Here is a 12717-nt window from a genome sequence, read left to right on the forward strand (position 1 = left end):
CAGTCCTGTCGGTGCCTTTTGGGCTTTCAGGCACCAGGCTACGGCTCAGTAGGTCTGTCAGACTGCAGCTCGGATTAGTCTGCATTCTTTTTCGAAGCACTACCCAAGGCATGCTCATGCTTTGGCAGACGCGGGCTTGGGCAGACGCATCTTTCAGGCGTCTGTCGCCCATTTGTGAAGTTAGGTTTCGCCTGCTTCTCAGTTGTCTGTTTATTCCCACCCATGGACTGCTTTAGAACGTCCCATGGTCTGGGTCTCCCATAGGAACGTTAAAGAAAAAGAGAATTTTGTTACTTACCGTAAATTCTTTTTCTTGTAGTTCCGTCATGGGAGACCCAGCACCCTCCCTATTGCCTGGTGGCAGGTTTCTTGTTCCGTGTGTCTTCACCGGCTGTTGTTGTTGTAGACAGAGGTTCCGGTTCTTCCGGGTTTTACTCTGTCTCTTCTTGTGGGTGGATGTCCTCCTTCAGCTTTTGCACTAAACTGGCTAGGACTGGCTAGCAGGGGGTGTATATGCTAGGAGGGAGGAGCTACACGTTTTGAGTGTAGTACTTTGTGTGTCCTCCGGAGGCAGTAGCTATACACCCATGGTCTGGGTCTCCCATGACGGAACTACAAGAAAAAGAATTTACGGTAAGTAACAAAATTCTCATATATATATATATATATATATATATATATATATATATATATATATATATATATATATATATATATATATATATATATATATATATATATATATATATATATATATATATATATATATATATATATATCCTCTGACAGAAGAAGTAATACATATTCTACTTGGCTGTTTGGGCATGTAGGAGTGAGTCTGGAGGAAAAAAAAACTCCTTTGTGCTCAGTCAGCCGAGAAGATTTATTTCTTCTTCTGTCACACACTTCTCAGCTCACAGTGGTTATGATACCTAGGTCTTGGGAGCTGTGTTTAGTCAGACTGGAACCTGTCCTGACATTTGACTAGGATGGGCTTTGTTAGAATTATGTGAAAGGGTCATGTTATTTCCCCCCCCCCTCTTTTACAATACAGAGGTCAGGCCCTCCCAGTGACAGCATATCTTGAAACCTGTCACTTTGTTAGTTACTATTGGTAACCTTTTCATTTTTTACGGTCTTAGCCCAGCATAGTGCACACAGCTACATACGACTTACAGTATTCCCTTGATCTGCATCCATAACTCAATATCCTGCAACATGTAATATAGTTTAAAAGGTTGTCCACTACTTTTACATTGCTAACCTATCCTAAGGATAGGCCAACAATGTCTGATTGGCCTGGGTCCGGAACCCTACACCCCCGTCGATCAGCTGTTCTGTTTCGGTGGCAGCAGCAGGTAGATGAAAATGCTTAGTTTCAGAGCTGCCCCATCAACTGATAGTGGCTGGGTATTGGGTACCATTCAAATCAGTTGGCGGCAGATGTGCAGTATTAGGCTGTGGCCACCATCAGAAGATGGAGCATCTCCAGAACTGAGCATTTACAGCTGCCTGCTACCACTGCCAGGACTACAATCGGAGGGGTGCGGGATGTCGGCCCACAGCTGATAAGACATTAATGACCTAGCCAGGATAGGCCATCCATGTAAAAGTACTGGCCAAACTCTTTTAAAAAGGTAATCTGGCTCCTGTCACTTGTGCCTCTTTAGGGGAGCAGGGTCGGTTGTGTTATGCTTACTAGTTGGGCTATCTATTCATGGGGGTTTATGCAATCTGTCCTGTTCTAATGATCGATGCACTATACCTGCCACATGTGTGAACTGTCAGATATCTGTAGACATGATGTCACCGGATGCTCTCAAAGCACCACTCCAGCGTTTATATCCAGATTTATTTACTGAAGTGGTATCACAAATGTAAGTTCCCTGCCTCAAGTAATATACTTACCAGCTGCCACGTTCTCAGCACTGCTCTAGGCCCATCGACCATCTTGTGACTGTGGCTTCTAACTGACCGGAAGTCGGAGCTAATGGCCACATGTTCTCAATGTAAGTCTACAAGAGCCTCATTCTGGCTGTCATAGACTTACATTGATAAGTGACCTCATTATCGCCCACCAAACATTGCAGCGATCCAGGAGAACAGAAGATACCGTCGTGCCCCACACACAGAACAGAAGAAGCCAACCGCTGGTAAGTATATTACTAGGGGCAGGGAACTTACAGTAGTGATACCACTTCAGCCATTAGAAAAAAAAGACGTGCATTATCTCCGGATGTGAATGTGAGCCCCCTTCTCTGGCATATATTTGATCTTCTGATCTGAAAGTCTTTGGGTTTTCTCCATAGAAAGAAAGATTTGCTGCCCTTGCAAAATTCAAGTCCAGCGTTTACAAGATTTTAATTGCCACTGACGTAGCAGCCAGGTAAGAAAACTCTCTTGCCTATTCAGATTGCTTTCCTGCTTGTTTGCCATGTTTCCATTCATTCTTTTGAAAGCTTCGCTGTCATATTGGTGCTTTTGGAAATACCTGTGGTATTCCTTCATAGGGGACTGCAATTTTCACTATATAGTGAATTACTAAAAACAAAAAAGGTTCAGATCATCACTTTTGTCCTCCCATTGAAAATAAACAGATTTGCATTACTGTGTTCTTTAAAGAGCAGTTCATCAAAAAGTAAAATTAACTCCTACGGTAAACGCCTTTTCTAAAAAAGGGAATTAAAAAAAAAAAGACAATTGTTGTTTCTCGGTGATAAAATAAAAAAAGTTTTCTGTTTACAGTATGTAGTATGGTAAAATAGGTGTCATTCAAAGTATAGGTCATCCCACAAAAATCAAGTCTCATACGATGGTGTCGACAGGGGGCAATAAAGGTTACGGCTTTGGGGAGGAGAGGGAAGAATGCAATTGTATAAACAAAAATTAGCTGCAGAGGCGATGGGAGAAAATGATCTGAGAGCAAATGTAATGTAGGAGTCCTGGTATGTTGTAGTGTTGGCACTCATTTCATACATAGAAAGCTGTGGGGGAGCCTGTCTGTAACCACAGAAGAATGACAATCTCCTACATTACAGCTTGTGGGGTTAAGACATTGGGCTCGTCCTTTATTTCTGATCTATGTTCCTTATTGGGCACTTGTAATGTGAGCATGAGAAAAAGAATGGCACCAGTTATCCCCCATTAATGTGTGTGAATCAATAGGAATATTTGGATCCACATTGGCTAGTGTCTGAGTGCAGCCAAGAAGCAGTGCGTGAGAGTATTTTATTAACTTTGTATTAATTTATCTTTCCAGGGGGCTAGATATTCCCACTGTGCAGGTTGTGATCAATCATAATACCCCAGGCCTTCCAAAGATCTACATTCATCGTGTGGGCCGTACAGCAAGGGCAGGTAGGGTTCTGTCAGCTCCAAGCAATAATATCCTTTCTGCCTCGTTGCCAAGTTAACAGAATATTAACCGAATACCATTTGATTACTTAAGATCACTTGTTACAAATGCTCGGGGCTTATATCTCCTCATTACTAAACTGCTTTTTTCTTTGTCGCTCCATTGGGAGACCCAGACAATTGGGTGTATAGCTACTGCCTCCGGAGGCCACACAAAGTATTACACTCAAAAGTGTAAACCCCTCCCCTCTGCTATACACCCTCCCGTGCATCACGGGCTCCTCAGTTTTTATGCTTTGTGCGAAGGAGGCTGACATCCACGCATAGCTCCACATCTTAGTCAGCAGCAGCTGCTGACTAGGTCGGATGGAAGAAAAGAGGGCCCATATCAGGGCCCCCAGCATGCTCCCTTCTCACCCCACTCTTGTCGGCGGTGTTGTTAAGGTTGAGGTACCCATTGCGGGTACATAGGCAGGAGCCACATGCTGTTTTCCTTCCCCATCCCTTTAGGGCTCTGGGTGAAGTGGGATCCTAATCGGTCTCCAGGCACTGGGACCGTGCTCCCTCCGCAGCCCCTGGGGAATCTGCTGGACAGGAGCCGGGTATCGTCAGGGACAAGGCCCTGCTACTGTGAGGTACTCTGTGTCCCCGTGGGGACCGCGCATGGAGCGCTTGTGCCATACACACTGCAGCACTGCTGGGTGTGTTAGTGCGCCGGGGACTACCGCGCCGGCCGTGCTTATTTGCCGGCCGCGCTTATAACTTTAGTCCCCGGCTTTTGCGGCCTAGTTTCGCTTATTCCCGCCCACAGGCCCTGCCAGTCAGGTGAAGGGCGGAACGCTGCACAGGACGGCAGCACTGAGGGCTGGAGCATACTCTGTATCCTCCTCCCCCCTCACTCAGCACAGTGGGGCACTAGATTCCCGCACTTTCTAGGGCACGCCCACGGCCCCCTCCTCCCCACAGAACGCCGGCAGCCATTACTGTCAGCACTTCTGACGCTGGAGAGGAGAGACAACATCAGGGGGGCCCGGGCACGGATTCTGGTGATCACACAACCGCTGTGATCACCTGCTGGCCCCACTGAGTGCCGAAGTGTAATATATATATATATATATATATATATATATATATATATATATATATATATATATATATATATATATATATATATAATTATTATTATTATTATTATTATTATTATTATTATTATTATTATTATTATTATTATTATTATTATTATTATTATTATTATTATTATTATTATTATTATTATTATTATTATTATTATATAATATATTATTATATATATAATATATTATTATATATATAATATATTATTATATATATAATATATTATTATAATATATATAATATATTATTATAATATATATAATATATTATTATAATATATATAATATATTATTATAATATATATAATATATTATTATAATATATATAATATATTATTATAATATATATAATATATTATTATAATATATATAATATATTATTATAATATATATAATATATTATTATAATATATATAATATATTATTATAATATTATAATATATTATTATAATATTATAATATATATAATATATATATAATATTATAATATATATATATATATATATATATATATAATATTATAATATATAAATATATATATAATATTATAATATATAAATATATATATAATATTATAATATATAAATATATATATATATAATATTATAATATATAAATATATATATATATATAATATTATAATATATAAATATATATATATATATAATATTATAATATAATATTATATATATATGCTTGTTGTATGGTCGCACTGTTGCTTTTTGGCTACTCCTAGAGAAGCCTTACAGTCCAGCCCCGGGCACTGTTCACAGCGATAGAGGCAGCTCCGTTTGCGCAGATTCATCTGCGCCCACTTTAATGGGACTTTCTCCGCAAATGGGACAGCAAATCGACGTCCCTCGACAAGAACGTTGCTCCTTCTCGGGCAGCCATGGCCTCCCTTCAGTGGTGGCTTCTTCCCACTCTTGTCGAAGGAAAAATCCTTCCTGCCCACATCCTGGGCTGTGGTCACGGCGGACGCGAGTCTGTCAGGGAGTCTTCCTCCACCACAGGGCTCAGAGTACATGGACTCAGCAGAGTCCTCCCTCCAGATCAATGTTCTGGAGAGAAGGGCAGTGTTCTAGCCCTAATAGCATTCCAGCCATGGCTGGAAGGCAGGCAGATCCGAATTCAGTCGGACAACGCCACGGCGGTGGCATACATCAACCACCAAGGCGGCACAAGCAGTCGGCAAGCCTTCCAGCAAGTCCGGCGGATTCTGCTGTGGGTGGAAGCCACAGCCTCCACCATCTCCGCAGTTCACATCCCGGGCGTAGAAAACTGGGAAGCAGACTTTCTCAGTCGCCAGGGCATGGACGCAGGGGAATAGTCTCTTCGACCGGACGTGTTTCAAGAGATTGTTGCCGCTGGGGGAAGCCGGACGTCGACCTATTGGCGTCCCGGCACAACAACAAGGTCCCGGCATTCATGGCACGTTCTCAAGATCACAGAGCTCTGGCGGCAGAGGCATTCTGAATTCTGCGGCCCTCAACCTGACTGCGTAGCCATTGAGTACTGGATCCTAGCGTCTTCAGGGTTATCTCAAGAGGTCATTGCCACTATGAGACAGGCCAAGCAACCAACGTCCGCCAAAGATCTACCACAGGACGTGGAAGATCTTCTTATCCTGGTGCTCTGATCAGAGTTTTACTCTCTGGCCATTCGCCTTGCCCACTTTCTGTCCTTCCTTCAATCCGGAATGGAGAAGGGGTTGTCTCTCGGTTCCCTTAAGGGACAAGTTTCGGCGCTTTCTGTGTTTGTGTTTCAAAAGCGTCTAGCCAAACTCCCTCAGGTACGCTCGTTCCTGCAGGGGGTTTGCCACATAGTCCCTCCTTACAAGCGTCGGCTAGAACCCTGGGATCGGAACAGGGTGATACCGGCTCTTCAGAATCCACCCTTCGAGCCAATGAGGGATATTCTCTTTCACGCCTTTCGCAGAGGGTGGTCTTCCTAGTGGCAGTCACGTCACTCCGCAGAGTGTCTGACATAGCAGCGCTGTCATGTAAAGTCCCCCTTCCTGGTGTTTCACCAGGACAAGCTGGTTCTGCGTTCGGTTCTGGAATTTCTCCCGAAGGTGGTATCCTCTGTTAATCTCAATCAGGATATCTTCTTACCTTCTTTTTGTCTCATCCGGTTCACCAACGTGGAAAGGATTTGCACTTGTTAGGTCTGGTGAGAGCACTCAGACTCTACATTTCTTGTACGGCGCCCCTGCGCCGCTCGGATGCGCTCTTGTTTTTGTCGCTGACCAGCGTAAAGGGTCGCAAGCTCCCAAGTCAACTTGGCTCGGTGGATCAAGGAACCAATTCTTGAAGCCTACCGTTCCGCTGGGCTTCCGGTTCCTTCAAGGCTGAAGGCCCATTCTCCCAGAGCCGTGGGTGCGTCCTGGGCGTTGCTGCACCAGGCTACGGCTCAGCAGGTGTGTCAGGCGACTACCTGGTTGAGTCTGCACGCCTTCACGGAGCACTATCTAGTGCATACCTACGCTCGGCAGATGCCAGCTTAGGTAGGAGAGTCCTTCAGGCGGCGGTTGCCCACCTGTAGGAAGGGGCCGTTTTACGGCTATATTACGAGGTATTCTTTTACCCACCCAGGGACTGCTTTTGGACGTCCCAATTGTCTGGGTCTCCCAATGGAGCGACAAAGAAGAAGGGAATTTTGTTTACTTACCGTAAATTCCTTTTCTTCTAGCTCCAATTGGGAGACCCAGCACCCGCCCCTGTTCCCTTCGGGCTGTTATTCTTTGTGTACACATGTTGTTCAGATTGAATTGTTCTTGGTCATGGTTTCAGTTCTCCGAACATCCTTCGGATTGAATTTACCTTAGACCAATTTATAAGTTTCCTCCTTCCTGCTTTTGCACCAAAACTGAGGAGCCCGTGATGCACGGGAGGGTGTATAGCAGAGGGGAGGGGTTTACACTTTTGAGTGTAATACTTTGTGTGGCCTCCGGAGGCAGTAGCTATACACCCAATTGTCTGGGTCTCCCAATTGGAGCTAGAAGAAAAGGAATTTACGGTAAGTAAACAAAATTCCCTTCTTTCTGTACTGTGTGTGTGTGTGTGTGTGTGTGTGTGTGTGTGTGTGTGTGTGTATAGATATAGATATAGATATAGATATAGATATAGATATAGATATAGATATAGATATAGATATAGATATAGATATAGATATAGATAGATATATATATATATATATAATATCTCATACATACATACATACATACATACATACATACATACATACATACATACACACATATATACATACATACACACACATATATACATACACATATATACATACATACATACACATATATACATACATACATACACATATATACATACATATATATATATATATATATATATATATATATATATATATATATATATATGTGTGTGTATATATATATATATGTGTGTGTATATATATGTATATATATATGTGTATATATAATACTCACTCACATATACAGTGCTGGCCAAAAGTATTGGCACCCCTGCAATCCTGTCAGATAATACTCAGTTTCTTCTTGAAAATGATTGCAATCACAAATTCTTTGGCATGATCTTCATTTATTTTGCTTGCAATGAAAAAACACACGAGCTTGAAACAAAAATCAAATCATTGATCATTTCACACAAAACTCCAAAAAATAAGCCAGACATAAGTATTGGCACCCTTAGCCTAATACTTGGTTGCACAACCTTTAGCCAAAATAACTGCGAATAACCGCTTCCGGTAACAATCAATGAGTTTCTTACAAAGCTCTGCTGGAATTTTAGACGATTCTTCTTTGGCAAACTGCTCCAGGTCCCTGAGATTTGAAGGGTGACTTCTCCAAACTGCCATTTTGAGATCTCTCCACAGGTGTTCTATAGGATTCAGGTCTGGACTCATTGCTGGCCACTTTAGTAGTCTCCAGTGCTTTCTCTCAAACCATTTTCTAGTGCTTTTTGAAGTTTGTTTTGGTCATTGTCCTGCAGGAAGACCCATGACCTCTGAGGGAGACCCAGCTTTCTCACACTGGGCCCCACATTATGCTGCAAAATTTGTTGGTAGTCTTCAGACTTCATAATGCCATGCACACGGTCAAGCAGTCCAGTGCCAGAGACAGCAAAGCAACCCCAAAACATCAGGGAACCTCCGCCATGTTTGACTGTAGGGACCGTGTTCTTTTCTTTGAATGCCTCCTTCTTCTTTTTTTTTTTTTTTTTTTTTCTTCCCCTGTAAACTCTGTTCATGGCTTTCCCAAAAAGCTCTACTTTTGTCTCATCTGACCAGAGAACATTTTTTCAAAACGTTTTAGGCTTTCTCAGGTAAGTTTTGGCAAACTCCAGCCTGGCTTTTTTATGTCTCGGGGTAAGAAGTGGGGTCTTCCTGGGTATCCTACCATACAGTCCCTTTTCATTCAGATGCCGACGGATAGTACGGGTTGACACTGTTGTACCCTTGGACTGCAGGGCAACACACACACACACACACACACACACACACACACACACACACACACACACACGCATACTCTCTCTCACGCGCATACTCTCTCTCACGCGCATACTCTCTCTCACGCGCATACTCTCTCTCACGCGCATACTCTCTCACGCGCATACTCTCTCACGCGCATACTCTCTCACGCGCATACTCTCTCACGCGCATACTCTCTCACGCGCATACTCTCTCACGCGCATACTCTCTCACGCGCATACTCTCTCACGCGCATACTCTCTCACGCGCATACTCTCTCTCACACGCATACTCTCTCTCACACGCATACTCTCTCTCTCACACATACTCTCTCACACATACTCTCTCACACATACTCTCTCACACATACTCTCTCACACATACTCTCTCACACATACTCTCTCACACATACTCTCTCACACATACTCTCTCACACATACTCTCTCACACATACTCTCTCACACATACTCTCTCACACATACTCTCTCACACATACTCTCTCTCTCACACATACTCTCTCTCTCACACATACTCTCTCTCTCACACATACTCTCTCTCTCACACATACTCTCTCTCTCACACATACTCTCTCTCTCACACATACTCTCTCTCTCACACATACTCTCTCTCTCACACATACTCTCTCTCATACTCTCTCTCTCACACATACTCTCTCTCATACTCTCTCTCTCTCACACATTCTCTCTCACACATACTCTCTCACACATACTCTCTCTCTCACACATACTCTCTCTCTCACACATACTCTCTCTCTCACACATACTCTCTCTCTCACACATACTCTCTCTCTCACACATACTCTCTCTCTCACACATACTCTCTCTCTCACACATACTCTCTCTCTCACACATACTCTCTCTCACACATACTCTCTCTCACACATACTCTCTCTCACACATACTCTCTCTCTCACACATACTCTCTCTCTCACACATACTCTCTCTCTCACACATACTCTCTCTCTCACACATACTCTCTCTCTCACACATACTCTCTCTCTCACACATACTCTCTCTCTCACACATACTCTCTCTCTCACACATACTCTCTCTCTCACACATACTCTCTCTCTCACACATACTCTCTCTCTCTCACACATACTCTCTCTCTCTCACACATTCTCTCTCTCACACATACTCTCTCTCACACATACTCTCTCTCACACATACTCTCTCTCTCACACACATACTCTCTCTCACACACATACTCTCTCTCACACACATACTCTCTCTCACACACATACTCTCTCTCTCTCACACATACTCTCTCTCTCTCTCACATACTCTCTCTCTCTCTCACATACTCTCTCTCTCTCACACATACTCTCTCTCACTCACACATACTCTCTCTCACTCACACATACTCTCTCTCACTCACACATACTCTCTCTCACTCACACATACTCTCTCTCTCACACATACTCTCTCTCACTCACACATACTCTCTCTCACTCACACATACTCTCTCTCACTCACACCTTTACACATACACTTTAGCACACGCGCGTGTATATTATAGCCCATGCTCAGCATAAATGAGTACACCACAGAAGATTTATCCGAAAACCTTATTTTTCTTTTAGAATCAATATTTTATATGAAATACATTACAAAATATTTCAACAAATATGGGCCATTGATTGTAAACAAAATGTTATTTCTTTGTCGCTCCATTGGGAGACCCAGACAATTGGGTGTATAGCTTCTGCCTCCGGAGGCCACACAAAGTATTACACTTAAAAGTGTAAACCCCTCCCCTCTACCTATACACCCCCCCGTGCATCACGGGCTCCTCAGTTTTTATGCTTTGTGCGAAGGAGGCACACATGCACGCAAGCTCCACAATTTAGTCAGCAGCAGCTGCTGACTATATCGGATGGAAGAAAAGAGGGCCCATAACAGGGCCCCCGGCATGCTCCTTTCTCACCCCACTCTGGTCGGCGGTGCTGTTAAGGTTGAGGTACCCATTGCGGGTACATAGGCAGGAGCCACATGCTGTTTTCCTTCCCCATCCCTTAGGGGCTCTGGGTGAAGTGGGATCCTAACCGGTCACCAGGCACTGGGACCGTGCTCCCTCCACAGCCCCTGGGGGAATCTGCTGGACAGGAGCCGGGTATCATCAGGGACAGGGCCCTGCTACTCTGAGGTACTCTGTGTCCCCTTGGGGACGGCGCACAGAGCGCCTGTGTTATGAACGCTGCAGCAGCTGCTGGGTGTGTTGGTGCGCCGGGACTACCGCGCTGACCGCGCTTGTTTGCCGGCCGCGCTTATAACTTTACTCCCCGGCTTTTGCGGCCTAGTACCGCATACTCCCGCCCCCGGGCCTGCCAGTCAGGGGTAAGGGCGGGACGCTGCATTGGACGTCAGCGCTGAGGGCTGGAGCATACTTCGTATCCTCCTCCCCCCTCACTGAGCACCGTGGGGCACCAGATTCCCGCACTTTCTGAGGCACGCCCACGGCCCCCTCCTCCTCTCAGAACGCTGGCAGCCATTCCTGTCAGCACTTCAGACGCTGAAGAATTTCAGAGGGGAGACAACACCGAGCTCCACAGCTCTGGGAGGCCCGGGCAGGGAATCTGGTGGTCACACAACCGCTGCGGGCGGTCGGTAAGCCGCACCTATTACTAGGTGCTGGCCCCCCTGGGTGCCGAAGTGTATATTTATATGCTTATTTTGTATGCATTTACTCTATACGGCTGCACTATTTGCTTTTGGCTATATACCCTCACTGATTGCTCTAAGGGGAGACAACAGCATGTCGTCCGCAAAAAGCAAGGGTGCCAAGGCACAGGCTTACTTTGCAACCTGTACCTCATGTGCGGCTATGCTACCTGCAGGTTCCACCTACCCTCATTGTGTGCAATGTTCGGCCCCTGTGACACTCACTCAGCCGGAGCCTCTGCCACTGGTGGGACCCCCGGCCCAGGTGGAACCACCTGCTGCCACTGTCCAGGTGACAGGGACAGAGTTTGCAGTATTCGCTGACAAACTTTCTGAGTCTATGGATAGATGGTCTGCTAAGATACTAGAAGCTTTGCAGTCCAGACCAGTAACACAGGCCCCGGGCACAGTTGAATCATTGACCCCAGGCCCCCCTCGGTTGGAGCAGCAAAATGCTCCTGGGGCGACTCATAGGTCCCACGGTGAGGACTCCGACACGGACCGCAGTCCCAGACCGACTAAGCGGGCTCGCTGGGAGCTTCCCTCGACTTCATCACACTGTTCAGGGTCTCAGCATGCGAACTCTCTGGAGGATGAAGCGGAGGTGGCAGATCAGGGCTCTGATCCTGACACCGCTCTCAACCTTGATACACCTGAAGGGGACGCCATAGTAAACGACCTTATAGCGTCCATCAATCAGGTGTTGGATCTTTCTCCTCCAGCTCCTCCGATTGAGGAGTCAGCTTCTCAACAGGAGAAATTCCATTTTAGGTTCCCCAAACGTACACGGAGTGGGTTTCTTGATCACTCCGACTTCAGAGATACAGTCCAGAAACACCGAGCCTTTCCAGATAAGCGCTTTACTAAGCGCCTTAATGACACTCGTTATCCCTTCCCCCCTGACGTAGTCAAGGATTGGGCTCAGTGTCCCAAGGTGGATCCTCCAGTCTCTAGACTGGCGGCGAGATCCATAGTTGCAGTGGCAGATGGTGCATCACTCAAGGATGCCACTGACAGGCAGATAGAGCTCCTGATGAAATCTATCTATGAAGCTATTGGCGCGTCCTTTGCTCCGG

The 12717-nt window shown here is 45.1% G+C and overlaps 1 protein-coding gene across 2 annotated transcripts in view; it reads left to right on the forward strand.

Moving 5' to 3' along the window:
* Positions 1–12717, forward strand: part of DDX49 (DEAD-box helicase 49) — a 118841-nt gene that overhangs the window by 59773 nt on the left and 46351 nt on the right. For both annotated transcript variants that reach the window (XM_075315102.1, XM_075315109.1), the window contains 2 exons: positions 2310–2386; positions 3260–3357. In XM_075315102.1, coding sequence (XP_075171217.1) covers positions 2310–2386; positions 3260–3357 — 175 coding nt within the window. The remainder of the gene's footprint in view (positions 1–2309; positions 2387–3259; positions 3358–12717) is intronic.

The sequence above is a fragment of the Anomaloglossus baeobatrachus genome, chromosome 1 (assembly GCF_048569485.1).
Source record: "Anomaloglossus baeobatrachus isolate aAnoBae1 chromosome 1, aAnoBae1.hap1, whole genome shotgun sequence".
NCBI classification, from domain to species: Eukaryota; Metazoa; Chordata; class Amphibia; order Anura; family Aromobatidae; genus Anomaloglossus; species Anomaloglossus baeobatrachus.